The following is a 22,009-nucleotide window of genomic DNA, read 5'->3' on the forward strand; positions in this document are numbered from 1 at the left end:
ACAACAGCAATCAGTCTTATCCGAGATCACAAAGTCAAAAGACTGTATACAGGGTCAGGCAGGTAGTAAATGACGGAAGCAAGCCGGGGAAGTGTGGAACTTCCCGTCTACAGGAGGGAGCACCACTCAGCTCCAGCTGACCATCCTGCCATCCTTCCCTCCCACACTTACAGATCTACAGCCAGGCACCATTCTAGGTGCTTGGACTCTATTAGCGGATCAAAGATGCCCGTCTTCAGATTGCTTGGCAAATTTGTAGTGTGTATTGTAGTAGGGGGAAGGTACAGACCATAATATGTAACATACATGTACAAGGTGGCCATAAAGTTAAAATAGACAGTTATTTTAAATTGCTCATGAACTTTATGGCCACCTGAGATATAGACAATAAAGATGGTTGATACGGACTCTGAGAAGGTGGTAAGTACCATGGGAAAGGACAACAGCAGGATAAGGACACCGATGAGCTCGGGGGCTCGGGGAGGGGGACACCAATAGGCCCAGGGTTATGAGAACTTCTGATTCTTCAGGAGAAATTAAGAAAACTAAGAAATGTGATTTTTAAATAATTGCATTAACTCAAATTTTAAAAAATACTCTATGAGCCAAACAAAACATATATCCATGGGCTGAATGAGAACTGGGGTACAGAAGTTTGCCATCTTTACACAAGTTCAGTCTCTCACATTTAGGCCCTAGGATCACCATCTGGGAACTTAGTAGAAATGCAAATCCTTGGACTCCACCCCAGAATCTAAAACTCAAGAGCCCATAAGTTAATAATTAAGTTTAATAGCCCTTGAGATGATTGTGATACACATTCCTGATTGAGAACATCACAACAAATAAACGTGTTTGGTTATCAATGAAGCACACAGCATGCTGGGCGTCTGTGCAGATGGGGATGGAGAGTCCTCTCCTGACAAGGAGCAAAAACACATTTATAGGTAGGTGTCTAGGACACTGAAAACCACACACGCTACCTGAAAGGTATGCCCCTAAACCTAGAATCGTTTTCTGAGGGCCACTGGCATGATGCCTAGAACAGGTTCTAACACATTAACAGGCACTTCCTATTCTTACATCACGTGATCAGAGATATCTGTATGTACCTGTGGAGGAAAGTGCTACCAGATGGGCCAGGGATAAGCATGATGCACTCACCCCCAGATCAAAACCTCCTAACACCACCTGCAGCCCTCATGGTCTCCAATGAGGACGTGTGTGAAAAGCAGAGCAGGTCTGCACACTTGGTTAGAAAGAAAACCACTTCCACAGCAACACAAATACTAAAGCCACAGATAAATGTACATTTAACATGCACAAAGTCTGAAAGCATTTTCTTTTCCAAAAGTCTCAAATTCCCCATTGTGTTAATCAAGAAGAGGACTGATAACTTTAGAGAAAAATTGCTTTTTGCTTATTCTAGTCTCAAGGTTGGCACCAAATGATTAAAATAAGCAAAACCCACCATAACCTCAACTCTCCTGATTCCTGAGGATTTTACTGGTTTAAACTCTTATACTTGAAGCTTGTTAACCAGAAACGTCTTACCTTCATTTTGACCTTTGCACAGGAGGCCAGACTTTCTCGGCAGCCTTTGTGGACAAAAGCACCGCAATCTGAAAAGAAAGTAAAACCCAAGGTCATAATGACATGGCACATGGACCCTAAACACTGACTTTCCATTGCTGCTACTAGTAGCCTATGAATTTCAAAGGCATGTCACTCACAGTCCCCTTCTAGGAAACAGGCCTGTGATGTTATTTGGAGGAGATAATTTAATAATAGAAGCCTGGACCTTCTCAGACAGGAAGCTGACAGGCTACCAAAACTGAAAGCGAAAGCGTTAGCCATCAATAAGTAAGCTTAAATCACAAATAAATACATGAAGCCCCTAACAGGCTGTAATTAATGTCTGTATGACTGCTAAGTGCAAAACAGGCTATCTGAAAATCTACCTGTTTAGACCCTTTGAGATCTTAACTCAGGAACCACCATTTTCTAAGCACATGATTTATCTCAATTCTTTTATTTCTCAGTCCTTTGGCCTACAAGGACCACTGAAATAAAAACCTAGCCTTCTGTACCTTAGAAGGGTCACCGTTAGCTCTTAGTGCTGCTATGTAGTAAAAAACGGGGCCAGAGGACAGAGGTGGAGTAGAAACAAGCAAGATACTTGTCCGTGGGGACACCCAATGGGGAGACACTGTCCTGGGAAGGGCTCCCTGGGGAAATCAACCATAGATACCACACAGTGCTTCCAAGACTGACTCAGGGAGCACCGCCAGGCCCACGCTGAGTCAGGAGTTATAGGTCAAGATCTCTTCCAGCTCAGACATAAGGATGTAGGGTGGGAGGGGGACTGGAGTGAAGATGGGGAGGGCATAGTACCAGGAAGGAGACTGCCAAGACCCCAGACCCCAAAGGCCCTTTCCATCCCTCTGTAACAGCTGCTTCTTCGGCACCCACTTGGCTCACACCCGCCATCACAGTGTCCTGGGTCCTGTTAGTTCCTCCTCCACAGCAGGGATCATTTGCCCATCACTCTGTCTTCATTTAAGTCTCTCCAGCATGGTGCCTGGCTCATGGCGCCTACTCAAGTGTGTATCTGTAGACCATATGCCTGTGTTATCCAATAGCCAAATGCCCTGGCACAATCTTGATGATGGTATGAGAAAGTATTTGCTTTTTGGTGGGGAGCGGGGGGGGGGGGCAGACACAGTCTCATTTTGTCATCCTCAGTAGAATGCCTTGGCATCACAGCTCACAGCAACCTCAAACTTTTGGGCTCAAGTGATTCTCTTGCCTCAGCCTCCGATGTAGCTGGGACTACAGGAACCCACCCCCACCACAACGACCAACTATTTTTAGAGAAGGGGTCTTGCTCTTGGCTCAGGCTGGTCCTGAACTCATGAGCTCAGGTGGTCCACCTGCCTTGGCCTTCAGAGTGCTAGGATTACAGGCGTGAGGCACTGTGTCTGGTCCAAAATATTAGATTAACACTAAAAGAGGAACAGGAAGCACAGCTGTTAAACCAAATTTGACTTAGATCCTGTTTTGCTAGTTAGTGTGACCCTCCTACAAATCCCTTATCTACAGGCCTGAGTTTCCTTATATAAAAGTCAAAACAGAACCGTATTTTCCCCTATGATCTTTCTGTCTGAATCTGTAAGGCAGGCAGCGAGCTGGACCCACAGCAAACAGTGTAAAAAAGTAGTCCTGGCAAACTTCACTCACCTTCTAGTAAGGCAAAATGTGTGTCTGCTTGTCCTCACTCAAGGTATGTGGGGTCTCCGTCTCCCTGCTGCACAGATGCTGGTGGCCATTATGGCACTGCTGTGGTCCAGGCTAGCTGACCCGTCCTCTCTTTCTCATGCATGGGCTTCCCAGCTCCCACAAATCCCTGCTCAGCTTAAGTCTTTCAAATACATCTTCCTTAATCCCATTCCTCCTCCCTCTCTCAAGAGTTTTGTGTACTTTACCTTTAGAAGAACTTCTTACTCCATTCTTAAATAAAATGTACATTAAAACATGGGTTTAAAACTAATGAATCAAAAAAAAAGAAAAACTAATGAATCCATAGCACAGACAAGGTAAAGCACTTATTTAGAAGTGAAATAAAATAAAAAACTAGCACACAGAAACAGTTATCTTTAAAGTATTAAAACATCTCATAAAACAAGAACAAGACAACTGAATAGAACAGACAATTCACTAAAAACACAAAATGCTCACTCTCTCTAGAAATCAGACAAAAGCAAACTAAAACGAAGAAATACCAACTCATATCCAGACTAGAAAACATAAAAGCCTGCCAGTTCTAAGCATTCGTGAGGCCATGAGGAACTCTCATCATCTGCTGATAGATCCAGACATTGATACCCCCACTTCGGAGAATAATTTAGCAACAGCTAATAAAGATGAAAATGTGCCCACTTCCTGAATTAGCCCTTCTTCATACACAGTGACGTACACAAAAGGACATCCCTTGCAGCACTGTCTGTAAAGGAATTTGGAAACAATCTAAATGACAGAGTGAAGCAGATTTAATATATGTATGTAACAGAATGGCAGTAACACAGAGTTAGAAGTTAATGATCAGCCGTAAGTAGGTCTGTGTTTCAACATGCTGCATCCCCAAATACAATGTATTACAAAATAAGATGTGCTATATTTCATGTAAACTAACCTCCCAATTAGATTCCGTTTATGTATGACACAAAATTATAAAACACAGACTACAAATACCATGAATTCATGACAGTGCTTGTCCCTGGAGAGAAAGGAAGAAGAATAGGGCAGGGAAACAGGAAAAATCAACTAACTGTAACGGCTTCTTTCTTTCTTTTTTGCAGTTTTTGGCCGGGGCTGGGTTTGAACCCGCCACCTTCAGCATATGGGGCCGGCGCCCTATTCCTTTGAACCACAGGTACTGCCTGTAACAGCTTATTTCTTAAAAATAAAAAATAATCTGGAGCAATACGACAGAACATCACTATGTGTTAATTTTGAGTGGTGGATACAGAGGTGTTTGTTAAATTACCAATTCACTGTATGTGTATTAACATTTTTCAAAATGAAACAGAACAAAACCTAACCCACTCTAATATCTTTCACATTTCCTTGGATTTCCTTATCCTTAAAAACGAAAAATCAATTTATCATATTTAAATTAAAAATAATTTTCAAATACATTTTATCTTCATAAGATTCCAGTTATAAAAGTACATCTTTCCTTTACTAAATATCTATAATATTTTAGGCACCTATGAGCAACATAGGAGGTGGTGGATTCACTCAAGAACTTGCCACTAATTCTGATCTATGAAAGTGACAAGCTAGTCCACTACTGAAAGAATTTGTTCTCAAGTTCTTTTCTTCCTGTTCCTTTTCTCCCAGCCAGTTCCAACACTGTATAGAGAATTAAGCAATGACAACTTCTGAAGGAGTGGTATTACCACTTTTTTTTGTTTGTTTCTTTGTTTTTGTAGAGACAGAGTCTCACTTTATTGCCCTCGGTAGAGTGCCGTGGCGTCATACAGCTCACAGCAACCTCCAAATCCTTGGGCTTAGGCGATTCTCTTGACTCAGCCTCCCAAGTAGCTGGGACTACAGGCGCCCGCCACAATGCCCGGCTATTTTTTTTTTGTTATTGTAGCAGTTCGGCCGGGGCTGGGTTTGAACCCGCCACCCTTGGCACATGGGGCCGGCGCCCCAACTGCTGAGCCACAGGTGCCGCCCGGTATTACCACTTTTATATAGACTCCAGTAATATTCCAGTTCTTGGGCCAGTGTTTGAAATTCATAAAACAATTCCAATTGATGAATTAGAAAAACAGACATAACATGTAAAATGTGCTTCTAGAAAGAACTTTCAGATAAATTCATTTTTTCAATTAAGTGGGACATGTCCTGAAATCTGCAACCCAGCTGAAAGTTTAGTATCTTTTATTTTATGGTCACAAGTCTCAGTGATAAATAGCTCACGTGAACGTCTGCTTAACATGCTGAAGCACCTACTTGAAAACCACTCAGTTTGTTACCAAGTTGTCCAGGGCTCAGTTCACAGTGAGGGCTATAGTGCCGCACGTAGGCGATTTACAAACTTCAGCTCCACTGACATCAGCCAAAGTCATGAGATTAAAACCTTATTCTCTGTTTTGGAAAACAGACAATTACCAAGAATATAAAAATGAAGACAAATCTATTAATTTTTCAGACTCTTTGCCACAAACCATACAATGTTATTGAAAAATCAAAGAGGAATTATCTGGCCTTTTAAAAAATGTATTTATTTGAAAGATTTCCTCATAGCAGTAAGCAATATGCTTTCATTTTTCAAAACTCTTCAGAGGTCTCAGCACCATGGTTTATATGAACTAATTATACTCCTCTTAACTTAAAGACAAACAGCCCAGCCTTCAACTTTCCTACAAGGAGGCATCGAACAAAAGAACGTGAAGCTAAACCCACATGACTGGGAATTATCATCTAACTGTTGCTGCTTTTTTGTTTACCCATCACAGACCTTTGGCGCACTGTTTTATACTAAACATTCTTTCTCTTTCAGCAGAAAAATAAAACAAACCATTAGAGAGACTATCTTAAGGAAATCAGCTTTACAGAATGGTGAGAGGAGTGGTCATGCCAAAATGAAATGCAAGCACAGAACATCAAAGGACTGCCTCCAACAGGGAAGAGTCACCTTCCTGAGGGAGTTCTGTGCCTCCAGAGCCCTGAAGAAAGGGGTCCTCTGATAACTCAGTCCATTCCTCATTATCAGGGAACGTGCCGAGGAAGAATTCTCGGGACAGCTGTTCTACTAGGGACAGCTCTGAGCAGCAAAATCTAGTTGGAAAGAAATGTACAACTTCCTATTATTTCAACCTTAACCATAAATATGAAAATAAAACAAAAACAGAATATGAGCAATTTAGAAATGTGTGCTCCAAAATTCTTTGTACAGCTTCTTGTTTAAAAATCCTTACGGAGTGTAAGACATTGCCTGGTCTGGGTAATGCTTATATGCAAAAGGCATGCGAGATGTTCTTGGCAGCTGGTGTAATAACCACATTGCTGCTGTAAAGAACAAGAGGAAAGCCACAAAAAAGAGCCAAAGCATTGTAACTGAAGTGCCCACATCAGCAGTTTTCATAAGAATACCGGTAAACAAAAATGAAACAAAATGAAAGTGTTCTACTTGAAAAAGAATGGATTCTCTTCACCTTTCCCCTAAAAAACAAACTTCCTCTCATTAATCAATTTTATGTATTTTACTCTCTCATGGAACAAACTCTGCCAGCAAACTAGACAGCTGCTTTTCCTGACGAAATCCAAAGCAAAATCCAGCCATCACACACATTCTAAGTTCTTAGGTTTCCTACTTTGAGCACAGCTGGTCTACTTGTTAATTTTTTTTAATCAAGAGATACAACCTACCACAAAAGTACTTCAGAAGCTGCTAACACAACAGAAAATAAATCAACAATAATCTCAACATCATTTTACATCTGTTTAAAGTAAACACAATGGAACCACTGGCAAGACCCCAAACCCCCAAACATAATAAATTCCTTATTCTGAAGGACTCCACCAAGCTTTCTAAAGACCAAATCATTTATGGCAGCTGGAAAGAACAGCTGATCACTCAAGAATGGCTTCACATTATAACAACAACAACAATAAAAGATACAAAATGGAAAGATATTCCTCTCTTAACCCCAATAAAGGTACTAATCCTACAGTTCTGGCTGAGAAAAAAGCCTCCCATTATTAAATTAATTTAATTAAATCTCTAATTAAATTAGAGATTTAATGTAATTCTCCTAAATTAAATCACTTCGGAATAGCCGCCAAGTGTCCAGCTTTGCTTCCATGGGTTCTTGTTTTTGTTTTAATACAGGAGTAGACTGCAAGGGTGCTGTATGGATGCTCTGTTCCTTACTATTTCTAGCATCTGTGCTCATGACCGCATCCGAGTTAGCCCACGTAAGGCCCTTGTGATCTCAGACTGGTACAGGTGTAGTCCAGTGGTGTTAGAGATGCTCACTAGTTTTAAAACATTCCTTCCTGTAGATCTCTTAGTACTTGCATGCAGATGGATACAGTAAAGTGGCTAAAGACATCAATATAGAACATCTTTAAACATCCTCATGGTGGGATGGAGAGAAGGGACAAAAGATTGAGGCCCCAAATTACTCATATTTTCCACATCCAGCCAAAATAACAAAAGGGCTCTGTATCTACCAACATGCACAAAATGCGGGCTCTGTTCTTCAGGAAGCTAAAGAGAACCAGCCCATTGCTTTTGTTCCTTAGGTAAGACGTTGAAGCTTTGATTTGCTTGCCTCCCTTTTTAGAAGAGGTAACAGCAAACACTGAGACCATTTCAACACTACTGCTGGAGTAGGGGGCAAAGCTGTAGCTGAAGCACTAGGCTGCTCAGTTTCTGATGTGGGGTTGTATGCAAACTAAAAATTTTTGAACCATAGGTATATATTAGAGTAACAATGTAAACCTCAAAAACGTTAACTTGTTCTCTTTGTTTTTGGTGAGCAGGTAGACTAAGATAACCTCTGACATTTTTTTGGAGAGATAGGATCTCACTCTGTTGCCCAGGATGGAATGCAATGGTCTGATCATAGCTCACTGTAACCTTGAACTCCTGGGCTCAAGTGATCCAGCCCCCACCTCAGACTCCTAAGTAGCTAGGAACACGCCACCAGGCTTGGCTAATTTCTTTTAAAAATGGAGGGGAGGGGGTGACGCCTATAGCTCAGTGAGTAGGGCACCAGCCCCATATACCAAGGGTGGCAGGTTCAGACCCCGCTCTGGCTAAACTGCAACAACAAAAAAAAAAAAAGCCAGGCGTTGTGGCGGGTGCCTGTGGTCCCAGCTACTTGGGAAGCTGAAGCAAGAGAATCGCCTAAGCCCAAGAGCTGGAGGTTGCTGTGAGCTGTGATGGTACAGCACTCTATCAGGGGCGACAAAGTGAGATTCTGTCTCAAAAAAAAAAAAAGAGGTGGGGGGGAGGTTTGATAGAGGGAGGGTAAAAGGTGGGACCACACCTATGGAGCACATTGTAAGGGTACAAGTCAAATCTGTCAAGTGTAGAACATAAATGTCTTTTTTTTTTTTTTGTAGTTTTTGGCCACGGCTGGGTTTGAACCTGCCACCTCCGGCATATAGGGCCAGTGCCCTACTCTGTTGAGCCACAGGCACTGCCCAGAACATAAATGTCTTAACACAATAATCAAGTAAATGAGGCGAAAGCTATATTGATTGGTTTGATGTAACCACGTCAGACTGTATAAAAAAAAAAAAAAAATCAACGCATTGTACCCCACATATGCATAAATGTACTCATGATCTGTGTCTTTATGACTTAGTAAAAAAAAAAAAAAAATTTGTAGCAACAGGGACTCCCTGCGTTGCCTAGGCTGGTCTCCAACTCTTGGCCTCAAGCAATCCTCCCCTATCAGTCTCCCAAAGCACTGGGATTATAGGCATGAGCCAAGCCACTGTGCCCAGTCACTTTCATGACATTTGATTAGATCAAACAATTACTATTAATTGGAGAATATTAATTAGCAAAGAATACTATGATACCTCTCCCACAGATAGGCCTCCCAAACAGAAAATACTTTAGTCTGGTGATGACATGCTAGACTTCATGAAATAATGTGCTTCTAGAAGCAGATTCCTCTGGTGACTTCATAATAAAATTTATAGGTTCAACAAAAAAAGTTTCATCTCACTTGTAAACAATGCTAGCATAAAACCAGTGGCCAATCCATTATTTCAATGGTTTTCTACTTTTTAAAAAATGTCTTAATTAAACTATCATCCATAGTTTCCCCATATGTAAAATATTCAGTACAGAGCAATAATTTGTTTTAATGAACGCAAAGGTACAAGGTAACTTGACATTCACTTTTCTCTACCTTACATATAACTCATTTCTGTTTGAATGCCCCCTCCCCGCCCCGAGATAGAATATGGTCCTGTTGCTTGGGTTAGAACACAGTGGTGTCATCATGGCTCACTGCAACCTCAAGTGATCCTCCAGCCTCAGCCTCCAAGTAGTTGCACTACCATGCCTAGCTAATTTTCCTATTTTTTTGCAGAGATGGGGTCTTGCTTTTGCTCAGGTTGGTCTCAAACTCTTGGCTTTAAGCCACCCTTCTGCCTTGGGCTTCCAAAGTGCTAGGATTACAGGGGTGAGCCACTACACCCAGACTATATTTAGTTTTCAGTACATGATATACAGAACATCTTCATTCACATAGAAAAGTATAAATATTTAGCAGTTCCTGTTAATGGCTTGACATGTAATCACAGTACATTCTCCAATTAGAGATGGCAAGAAAAACACAAATGAGAAGGTGAACTGATAGCCAAAGTTAAAACTGATATTAAAATCTGATTACATTCTTAAGAAAGCATATTTTATGCAAGCTTAAAATTAATTTTATATACAAATTCAGCAACATGTGGAACTTCCAAACACCACATATCCTGAAAACCATTGCCCTGTTAAACTATTTAATTACACTATACAGATGCGTGACCAGGAATTTAAGAGTATAAGCCTCAAACTTTTCATGTAGTTTTCCCTGATTGGTACCAGACCCTATACAAGTGACAGGTTGCTCTGGTTTCCTTGAGCAGTAGAAGTCTCCAAAAAGTATCCCAGGTTGCCCTTTCAGGTTGGGGAGGGGGGCAGCTTCCAACAATACTACACCGGCAGCATAAGCAGTCCAGCAATCAATGGTGCTCCAGCTACGCTCATCATCTCAAGTCCAAGAGAAGAGAAATTCTATTATGTTTAACAGAAAGAGATATCAAGAAAACAAAGATGGGTTTAGAAAGCCTGTGCTTTCTCTCCTACATTATAATGGATATTTTTGCTATCTGACTAATCAATTATATACCAGCTGCAGGTTTAATTATGACTCATTACTGTCTATTGCAGTCTAAGGTGTAATACAGCTGAAGAGGGTATTCAACTACTTTTAACCTAGAAATAATATATATACACAAACCAGTGGTGATATAAGACCAAGTATTGACAAACTAAGTCAGTATGCACTGACATATAATTAGACTTTTCCAACTTAAATGAAAATTACAAAACTGTCTGGAACTAGTCATGGAAAGATATATTCATTCATCATAATCACAAACCAATGGTTCTTAAACCTACTGTTTTCTATAGCACCAGGGAAAGATTCACTGGGTCTTCTAAATTATTTTCTGTAACTTTCATGACTAAACCTCTTGATGATATTTCATGTCACAATTCAGAAGAGAGTTGGCAGATCAGCCACGCTGCTTCTAATTCAAGCTGCAGCTATCAATAACAGTGATAGAGCAATTCTCCTTAACTTTTTTGTTAAAGCTTTTCTCCAGTAATAATCCTGCTTTTTATCCAATAAATTCTTAAATCAAATACCAACTTATTTGCTCTTTCATCAGAGACCAACTGAAAAAGAATCAAAAAATATTTTTAATCAATTAATTACAGTTTTTTGGGGGTGGGGTGGGGGAGAGGGGAGAAAACAGGGTTTTGCTCTGTTGCCCAGGCTGGAATACAGTGGCATAGTCACAGCTCATAGCAACCACAAACTCCTAGGCTCAAGTGATCCTCCTGCCTCAGCCTCACAAGTAGGTAGGACTACATCTAGGCACACACCACCACACTTGGCTAACTTTAAAAAAATTTTTTATAGAGATGAGAATTTCACTATGTTCCCCAGGCTGTTTGTCCTCAAGCAATCCTCCTGCCTTGGCCTTTCAAAGTGCTAGGATAACAGGTATCTGAAAAATCTCTGAAACTATCAGTGGTCTAATATTCACATTTTGATTATTCTCATACAAATAACATGTAAGTACATTCTTAAATTCAAATAACACGCAAGTAGAAAAATAAAGTCTTCTTCAACTTTCTTTTCTTCTTAATTTTTCCTTCTTCAGATTATTGAATAGTTTGGTATATATCCTTTCATGTATCTTTGTATATTTGTATAAACTACTGTTCACTTATGTGTTTCCCATAAATTGGCATCAGACTATACACCCTGTTCTATTTACTATGTTTTCAACTTATCAAAATGTCCTAGAGGTTGTTTTTACCTACAGATCTATCCCAGGGGTTGGGAGACCCTGGTCTGTTTTAAAAAGTAAATTCAAAGTAAACCCATCAATATTTTCTAGACTTTTCACCCAGGGCTCCCTCTATCATAGCAGTCAACCCAGTAGAAGCCACTTTGCTTCTTTATAAACAAACACAAACCAATATGCTCAATTATTCGAAAAATTTCCATGAAGACCCTTTAATGACTTTTCTGTTCTTACCTTAGTTATGCCTCAAATTGAATCTTCAGTTGTTATGTCCTGTTCTTTCATTATACATTCTATTCATTTTAACCTGTTAGTAATTTTCAACATCTCTTCCTACCTGGGTACCTGCTAATTCTTCCTCATGATGGTTTACTTACATGGCATGTATATACTTTTTATTGTGAGCTTAGCTTTGCTGGACTATTTTTCCTCCCAGGATAGCCTCTGGGTATACTGTCTCGTCAAACTGACCCAAAGCAGTTCATTAAGCCTCTTTGTGAAATTCTAACATACGTAGGCTTTGTAAAAAACCTAAACCCTAGATTCGTCTATGTTGCAGATTTCTCACTCAGAATCCTGGGGAGAACACAAGTTTCCTTGCTACTTCTGAAGGCTAGTAGGCAGAACTTTTCTCATCATGGATATTAGTCTTAAAAACTCTATCAAGGGTGTTCGACTATTTTTTCCTTTGCCACACATTGAAAGAAGAATTGACTTGGGCCATACATACATTAAATGCCCAAACATGAAAGCTGATTAGCAGGAAAAAAAGATCCTTTCATACTTTTATGATACCTGACATCACAGATAAGTGGGGGGGGAGGGGGGAAGGGGTCCTCAAAAAATCAGCAAGCGGCCCACAGGCTACAGGTTGGACACTGCCGCAAGCCTAGATTCTAGACATGGGTCTCCAGTCCAGCTCCCAGTATGTAACCCAAGGCCATAAATTATCCCCAGTTGAAGGGAATGCTCTTTATTGCTCTGATTTTCAGTTTCCTGGGGGATCTCCCTAATGGCAGGTTGAGTTCTGTGTGCATTTTTAAGTATACATATATTTTTAGCTAGGAATGGTACCTCACGCTTATAATCCTAGCAGGGGCTAAGGCAGGTGAATTGCTTGAGCTGAGACCCCATCTCTAATAAAAACAGAGAAAGTCAGCTGGGTGTTGTGGCAGATGCATGTAATCTCAGGTAGTTGGGAGGCTGAGGCAAGAGGATCACTTGAGCCCAATGACTTTGATGTTGCTGTGAGCTATGACACCACAGCACTCAACCAAGGGCAACAGAATGAGACTCTGCCTCAAAAAGAAAAAATATATATACACATACATAAATACACGTATTTTTATCCAGCTTTTTTATATTGCATAGCAGAAAGCAGGTATCCATTCTGCTTTACTGATCCAAGTCCTTGAGTAATTAAATTCATACTGCAAGTCAAAAAATATGGCCACTTCCTGTTTTTCTGAGACTAAGTGCTCCTCCTGAGAAGAAGAGAACAGGCACTTTACAGGGAGGGATGAATAAAATTATGCCTTAGAATATAAGATAAAAATTTTATAACTTATTTAAATTGACTTCTTAACTTAAAAAATAAATGGAATTAATATGAGAAGTTTCTTGATGGAGTAAGGTGTGTTCCTTTTTGGGAGAAGTTTACATTTGCTTACTTTTACCATGTTGTAATGATTGAAGGGGGGGGGGCATCAAGTGGGTGTGTGCAAATGCACATGAACTTCATGCTCACCCGTATATACCTGGTTTCAACTAAAATAAAACAGAAAAGAAACATGCAAATTCCTTCAAGGCAGCTGGGAATCAAAGACAAATTATGCTAATAGCTAAACAGAAAACAATGACAAATCTTACGACTTCTCTTATTCTTAGAATGAGCTCTTTGTAAGTATGGTATAGGACTCATATGTAATTTTATGTTTTGTATGTATATACATGTAGGTACTGTGAGTATGCTAAAAATGTTTTAATGATAGATGAACATGCTAAAAGTGCTGGAGGGCTAGTAGGCAACTAGGTTACTTCAGTATTGAGAAGCTAATTGTGTCCAATGGCTAAAAAAATAAATGGCAGAGATTCAGTTGGTATCCTAGAAAAGAGACTGATCAAAAAATAACAAACAAAAAAAAAACCCAAACCAACATTGGAGGGACACTGGACAGTTACGGTCATTTGCTTCCTAGAGGTCACATGAAATTATTACTGTGTGGCAGTAGCTCTCAATTTTCTGGTTAAGTCATACATGAAGGATGACATTCATGTGTGTCACCTCTGCCCACAGAGATGCATAAAGATTCAGAGACCTCCCCTGGGTTTTATTAAGAATTCATTCATTTATTTATTTTGTCGTTGGGGATTGAGGGTACAAAGATCCGGGTTACACTAATTGCATTTGTCAGGCAAAGTCCCTCTTATAAATGTGTTCCTCTGTTTTTTGTTTGTTTGTTTTTTAAAAACAGTAAAACAAATAGGGTTGTAGACTATTCAGGGGCATCACATCCAGGAGAATCATGTTTCAAGGATGTGCCTGATAAAGATGGCCATTTGTAAAAGTCACAACAATGGCAGCATAGATAGGACAGGGTGTGGGCTGTGCATTAACTGTAACTACACACCCTCTCTTCTATTCAAGGAAGCAAGTGAGTAGAAATCACTACAGAAATAACTTTAAATCTGCCCAAATGAATGTAAAAAAATTTCAAATTTCAGGGCAGTGCCTGTGGCTCAGTGGGTAGGGCGCCAGCCCCATATGCCGAGGGTGTTGGGTTCAAACCCTAGCCAAACTGCCAACAAAAAAATAGCCGGGTGTTGTGGCAGGTGCCTGTAGTCCCAGCTACTCAGGAGGCTGAGGCAAGAGAATCGCCTAAGCCCAGGAGTTGGAGGTTGCTGTGAGCTGTGTGATGCCACAGCCCTCCACGAGGGCGATAAAGTGAAACTCTGTCTCTACAAACAAACAAACAAACAAAAAAAAAAACACCAAAAAACAAAAAAGCACAAAACACAAAAAAAAAATTTCAAGTTTCAGTAAGTCAACTATTTTTAGTAACAAATTCTTGGGGCAACAGAAATGACTGAAAAAAAGATACCATGATGTCACGGTCTGAGACTTGCTCCTTGGTGTCTGGATTAGTCACTGTTTTGTCTGAACTGGTCAGGGGTATAACATGATGCTAATCATCTCAGCCTTCTAGGTGTCTGGGATGGGCTTGGATGGCTGGATCTCCACAATGGTCACCTCTGACCCCAAGCAATCCTCTACAAATACTATTACTTTCCATATGTGCAATGACAAATTTTGAGACGTAGTACCTTGGAAGCAGGAATTTGCAAATTAGGCTACAGGCTGTATTTTCAGACAGCCCATGAGCAATGAATAGTTTTTACATTTTAAATAAAAGATTAATATTATACGACACCAACAAATTGTATGAAATTCAAATTTCAATGTCTACAAATGAAGTCCTATTGGAATACAGTCATGCTCACTGGTTCATGTACTGCTATGGCCACTTCTGCATTGCTGCTGCAGCAGTTGGTAGATGTGACAGAGACCATATGGCCCACAAAGCCTAAGATATTTGTTATCTGGCCCTGTACAGGAAAAATTACCCAGCTCTTGCCTGAGAGCATCTTATCATAGCAAGGCACCATGATGAGGCGCTCTCCCTGGGTGGTCACCATGGACCAACACTGGTAAATGGTTGTGGCACACACCAAGGACTAGAATAAAAAACAAGTATATAATATGACCCAACAAGGAGCTGCTGAGTAACTACAGGGTTTGAGGCTAGGGATACTTTTGACGTTGACACGGACTTCTGTAATATGGAATGGTTCAGAGACAACAGAACAGAGGGCAGACATACCTCAAGTTATGATAGCATTACCACGAGAGAAAATCGACCCTAGGTTGACAGTTAATATACCCAACCGACCAAACATCCAGACCTTAGCTTAGCCTACCTTAACAGAACATTTACATTAGCATACAGTTGGGCAAATTTATCTAACACAAAGCTTTTTTTTTTTTTATAATAAAGTGTTGAACAACTCAAATAACTTACTGAATACTGTCCTAAAAGTGAAAAACAGAATGGGTACTCAAAGTACAGTTTATCACTTTGAAGTCACTATGGAGTCAAAAAATCAAAAGTTGAACAGTCCTAACTCAGGGACTGCCTGTATTTGAAATTGTGGCAGTCTGAAAAAAATACAGGCTGGGCCTGGTACAGTGGCTCATCCTTGTAATCCCAGCACTCTGGGAGGCCGGGATTGCTTGAGCTCAGGAATTCGAGACCAGCCTGAGCCAAGAGCGAGACCGTGCCTCTTTTAAAAATAGAAAAATTAGCCAGATGTTGTGGCAAGTGCCTATAGTTGCAGCTACTGGGGAGGCTGACGCAGGAGGATTACTTGAACCCAAGAGTTTGAGGCTGCTGTGAGCTAGGCTAAGGCCATGGTACTCTGGCTTGGGTGACAGAAAAAACTCAAAAAACAAGACAAATGAAAAAATATCCCAGCTGTATGAGACATATGTATACCTACACTTTTTTTTCTTCAATGTCTAAAGAAAAATATAAGAAGAGTTACTTCTCCACATAAATGAGGAACAGATAAGGGGTGGAATGGAGAGGAAATTAGAAATGAGCCTGAGCCAGGAGAGTTCCATTTTACGAGAGGAACAAGTGAGTCTCTTACTTGCACAAGTGTAGGCGTCTTTGCTGGTGAAAGGCTTCATGCACTGGCCACAGCTGATAGGACCCACGACAGGAATGGAACTGAAAGTGTGTCCGTTCAGAGTCTTCTTGTCTTTCTCCTTCTCTTTAGAATCTTTCTCCTTCTCCTTAGTTTTTTCTTTCTCTTTTTCCTTTTCCTGCCAAAGAAAAGAATCAACAGTTAATAAAACAATGGAAAACATTCCCATTACCTGGACACCCAGATGGCATGTGGCTGGTGTTTGGGGCAAAAGTGAAGAATAGTGGTCTGGGCATAATTTTAAAAATTAAGTTGTTAGCAAGCAAGCTACATTAGAAAATCAGAGGGAACTGGGTAAGTTGCACTGTTCTGGCGGTGCCTTATTCTTATTATTTTTACTGATGGACATAGTGCCCGAGGACTAACACTGGGAAGAGCTTTTTGAAAGGAGGAACTTTCTCAGAAAGCAATGATTTAGGGGCAGCTTTAGGCAGGGAACAGCAGAAAGGATGGCAGCAATTATGGGGTCAGCTCCAGGGAGAAGGAAGATGACTGGGCAGCACAAAAACTCAGTGAGGCTCCTCTGACTTCCTCACACCACCACACATCCCCAAGTGAGGGGTTATCTGCAATGTTTCCTCCTGTACTGTGGCCACTAGTATCAAATATCCCCCACAAGTCTATCTTCAGTTTTCACTAACTAGGATATTACGGACAACGGCATCAGACCTGGGTTCAAATCTCAGTTGGACTGCTTCTACTTGCCATTTTGATCTTGGCTAAATTATTTCTCTGAACCTCAGTTTCCTCACTGGTAAAGTAGGAGTAATAACAAAGATACCTATATCAGTATGTTTAGAAAAAATTAGGTGGGACAATACATGTGAAGCCTTCTGCACACAGCCCGACACAAGAGTAAATATACAGTAACACTTAGCAATGATTGTAACGATTATTCATAACTCACTACAAATGAGTCTCATTAGCTTATTACTCTCCTATCCCAACATATAAATGTACTGCTTACAATAGGGGGAAGGAAATTTTGATTTGAGAAGAGAGGACAAAAGTAACTGGGAGCAGCAAAAGGACAGTGGTGCACACGGAGACGCCAGGAGGGGAGGGGAGGAGAGGAGAGGGGAAGGGGACGAGTGGGCAAGGAAATGAGAGGAGGGCACGAGAGAGGAAGAGAGAGGAAGAGAGAGGAGAAGACAGGACAGGTGGGGGACGGAGAGGGCTGGTTAATGGCCTTTCTCAAAACCATTGGTGCCCCTCAATCTAGTTGCCAGAGGGGTCACTTCTTTTTTTTTTTTGTTGAGGGTCACTTCTTAAGAAAATGGCCTTGCAGAAAAAGGACATCCCAAGCTCTAGTTGCTTATTCCTCTATCCCAGGACCCTGGAGAAAAGGAAAAGCAGGCAAGGTGTCTCCAGTTTGGAAAGACAAGGCTTCCCAAGACCTCCTCTCTGATCTGCTTTGGAAGCTCCCGTGTATCCCTGTTATCTTCCCCCTCACATGTCAGAAAAGGAAGCAGAAATGGGTATTCAGCTCATTTTTATTATGTACACAGTGACTCTCCAGGCACTTTCTACTGACTGAGCAGACTATAGCAGAGCCATATACAAAACTAGGGGACAATGGCAAAGGAGAAACCAGGTGCGGGGCGGGGGATCAGGGTACTGGGGAGTCAGGAGCCCGGAGCGCCAGATTACCCTGGTTATGTCATCTGAAGGGCACAGGAGTGTCAGAAATGCTTCAGAGTCAGCCTGAAAGCAGACTTTCATATATCATAAGCCTCAACCTAAGAGGGGTTGTTACCAAAGCTCATATAGTCATGAAGAGGAATGAGAAGGAATTTAAACCTTGAAAACTTGAAGTACTGATGAGTTCTAAATTCTTAATAAAATATCTATCACTGTCAGGAGCATTTCAGGTGGTCACTGTCCTCAGGAGGCAGGGACTCTATGGGCAGCTCCAGATGCTCCATTGAGTGGTATTTTAGAAGCATTGCCTGGTAGAGCACTCGGCTAACAAATCAAGATTGAGGGGTAGGAGTTTCACATATTGCCATAAACTATTGTTATGACCTAAAAAGAATACTGGGAAAATGGGTATTCCAAAGTCAGCCATCATGACAACTACTAAATGTCGTATATTTTGAATAATGCTCTCTACATAATGTCATCTGATTCCCTAAATCTGAAGGGTGAGCATTATGCTTCCCATTTCACAATCAAGAGGATAACAATAACAGCTGAAATTCTGAAGAATTACTACATGCCAAGCATTGTAATAATTAGTATGCATTTGCTTACAACCAAAATTAAGTACTAGTTAATACCTCCATTTTATACCTGAAGACACTGATGCTTAGAAATGTTTAATAATGTATTTTAAGTTACATATCAGTAATTGCCCAAGCTGGAATTAAGGTCCAGCCCTGGGAGACGATAAGCTCAGCTCACATTCACTACACTATACGGCCAAGGACTAGAGAGGTTCACTGACGTGCAAAAGGTCACACAGTAAATGATCAGCACAGTCCAAATGGAACACAGGGCTTCTGACCTTCTGTTCAGAACCCATCCACTATACTGAAATAGTAAGTATCTGCCACATCTACGATTCACGTGAAAATCTTTGTTAACAGAATACATGCAATGAAACTCTAAGAGCCAAAATGCTACAATTTTCAACTACAGAAAATAACACGACGGGAAGGGAGAAAAAACAAACTACCTCACTTTACAAAACAGGAAACTGTTCTGAGTGAAAAGTAAAAACTGCTAAAGTACTTAAAACTTGAATAAAACGAAAGCACATAAAATCATGAACAAAATTTGAGTTTATCAAATAATTTATTTTAAATAAATTTTGCTAAAGGATTCTCCATGCATAAAACATTAAACTGAAAAGGATGTAATTTTTTTTTTTTTGCTCAGGAAAGCTAAAGCATCTTCCAGCAGTTAAAAAAAAAAAAAAAAAAAAAAAAATCGATGGCAACTAGCTTATTCTCTCAAGCCTTACAATGCTCTTCAAATCTGAGTAAGCAGTAATTTCCTGATCCTTTGCAACAACCCAAATTCATTCTCCTTAGGTAAAAACAAAACAACTCTACCATCTCTTTCTGTGTTTATCAGAATTTAGGGCTTTAAAGTCAGGCTCTTACCTCCCCATGTTTTGGTCCCATGAATCTCACTGTTATGAAGGGAGCTTCATGAAACCGACCCCATTTTATAGACATGATTCAACCCCCATGCCAGGAAATGTGTTCTCAGAGAAGGAAGGGCTCATGCCAGCCAGGCAGAGCTCAGCAGCTCCGAGTTGCCATTAGCGAAAACCGTAAGAGGAAGCCAGAGACTGGTTGAGAAAGGGAAGGAGGGAGGGCTGAGGCTATGTTTCCTTACGACAGTGTTAACTATTTGAATGCTGCTGGTAAAGCCTTTAATTCTGGTGACTAAGGACACAAGAAATGAAACAAACACACACCCCAAGATACAGTGTGTGGGATAGTGCTTAATTTGCAACCTGGGAACTCTAGCAATGTCCGAAGGTAAGTTTTTAACATTAGAAGCTAAGGAACATATATCTATTTAAAAACAGACTGATTTTATAAAAGAGCAGTGAGCTTCAGAGAAAACTCTGTAGTGAAGTTGCCTGTGTAAAGTGGTGACCAGATGTTTTCTGCGGTTCCATTTTTCCATATTTAACAAATGCCAAAATGCTTTGTGTGTGGGGAAACAGAAGCTAACAGTATTTAACAGGGAAAGATGCAAGTAATAACTATACTAAGATAATATGAAAAAAATTATTCTTTGCTTTCTTAAACCTTCCTCTTTTAGACTAGTAAGTTAAAAAAAAAATCAGAATACTCTGGACAACTGTGAAGACATGATGTAATTACACAACCGTCACACTGAAGATCTTTAATGAAAGAAGGAAGAGATAGTAACATCTAACACGGACTTAAATCTTTTGCAAACTCTATTCTGCGCTGGTAGGACCTTTCAGAGGCTACTGGGTGTAGGCCTTTTTAAATTCAGAACCTAGGGGAACTAGGAGTTGGGGCTTAATGTCCTGTTAAAAGTCATGTAGCATATTAACAGCTGTGTAGGAATTGAACTCTTAGACCAAAAATACCACGAGTCAGATTAAGGATCTGAAACATTTCTAACCATCTCTTATTTGTCTACAAAGAGTAAAGTTTAGGAGGAAACTACCAACAGTATAACAAAATTGTTTAAAGAGGGTCACTCCACTTCCTTCTGAAGTTGAACGTTATGCACAGGAGTACTTAAAAATTCTGTAACAAGCAAACTTACTTAGCAGGAAACTACTCTCTCTCGATGACACTAAGAGAAAAGCAGAAACTACCGGTCTTCCTGTTTTGCTTCCTGTTTAGTGTTCCCTCCAAAGAAAAATTTGATGTATTTACCTTATAACTTATGTTGGTTATCGGTAATTCTCAAATGGAAACATGAAGCATCCATAAGTCAATGTCTGAAATTTATATACAAAACCCTCTGTGCTATTGGCAAAGTATGTTACCCTCCCAGGAATGTGAACAATCTGCTGACTACTGCTGATTTCTGGCTCTTTTGAACATTATTTAAGAACCGTTTACAAGCACAATTTAACTTACTGAATTATGTTGTAACGTAATGTATGTTGTAACATATTGAATGTAATATGTAATATCTGGTACCTACAGCTATTTTTTTTATATAAATATATCCTCCACTAAAAAGGCAGAAATTTCCAATGTATTTAGATACTGTATTATGAATTACAAGTTGTATTTTAACACTATATTCAGTAAATTTTTCTTTCAAAAGAAGTAGGCATGGTTATAGATTAATAAAACAAGTAAATTTGATGGTCATAGCATCTAATTAAAAAATAAAAGACTTGAAACTTATTTGCACAAAAAATAAGTGTTAACCTCCATAGCAGCACTTTCAATTTTTTAACATTATGGAGAAGTAACATTATTTAACAATAAAAAGATCAGCGTTAGTATCATCATGCTAAGAACATGTAACACTTTTTGGCTTTATCACTTAGAAAATAAACATTTCTGTAAGGTAGAGTCCTTATTGTGAATGCATGGCATATTAAGATAGGTGCTTAAGGTAATTTAACATACAATGAATTGCTTCACTATTTCCCCATTTCTTATTATCTTTTGTTACATTGACAAAAGCTAGCCTATTTTCTTGGAAGTTCTATAACAATCTTACTTAAAAGTTAGCCAGTAACAACTACAAAGGTGACTTCTAAGTATACTTGGACCACTAGGACACTCTAAACACCTGATAATGGAAAATGGATCGCCATCCAGGGTTACAGATTTGTTTGAGTTTCCACTGCTTAAGAAACACAACTTCTAAAAATCAAATCTTGAAGCCAAGTCTGAAAGAGGAATCAATCCCAATTGCAAAAGAGTGTTGTCATTTTGGCAAAGGAGATGATCAGAGGCAAAAGGTCAAGTTTCTACTAGTGATGAAAGATTTAACTCTCAACACAAATTACCTACTTTTCTCCGGTCCTATTCTCTTCATTCTCTCCCAGCAAACTATAAGCCTTTGAGACTTTAAAAGTTTAAAAGAAAAGGAAAAAACTATACCATTTGGTAACAGATTTTGAAGACAACTAAGCATACTTGCTCAAAGTCAGACC

At 39.9% G+C, this 22,009-nt stretch overlaps 1 protein-coding gene across 11 annotated transcripts in view; it reads right to left on the reverse strand.

Annotated features, from left to right (window-relative positions):
* The window catches only part of AKAP13 (A-kinase anchoring protein 13), a 317,276-nt gene that overhangs the window by 36,889 nt on the left and 258,378 nt on the right, over nucleotides 1–22,009 (reverse strand). For all 11 annotated transcript variants that reach the window (XM_053581736.1, XM_053581737.1, XM_053581741.1 and 8 more), the window contains 2 exons: nucleotides 16,336–16,510; nucleotides 1,555–1,622 (listed from right to left, as the gene is read on the reverse strand). In XM_053581736.1, the coding sequence (XP_053437711.1) occupies nucleotides 1,555–1,622; nucleotides 16,336–16,510 (243 nt within the window). The remainder of the gene's footprint in view (nucleotides 1–1,554; nucleotides 1,623–16,335; nucleotides 16,511–22,009) is intronic.

The sequence above is a fragment of the Nycticebus coucang genome, chromosome 2 (genome assembly GCF_027406575.1).
Source record: "Nycticebus coucang isolate mNycCou1 chromosome 2, mNycCou1.pri, whole genome shotgun sequence".
In the NCBI taxonomy this organism is placed as follows: domain Eukaryota; kingdom Metazoa; phylum Chordata; class Mammalia; order Primates; family Lorisidae; genus Nycticebus; species Nycticebus coucang.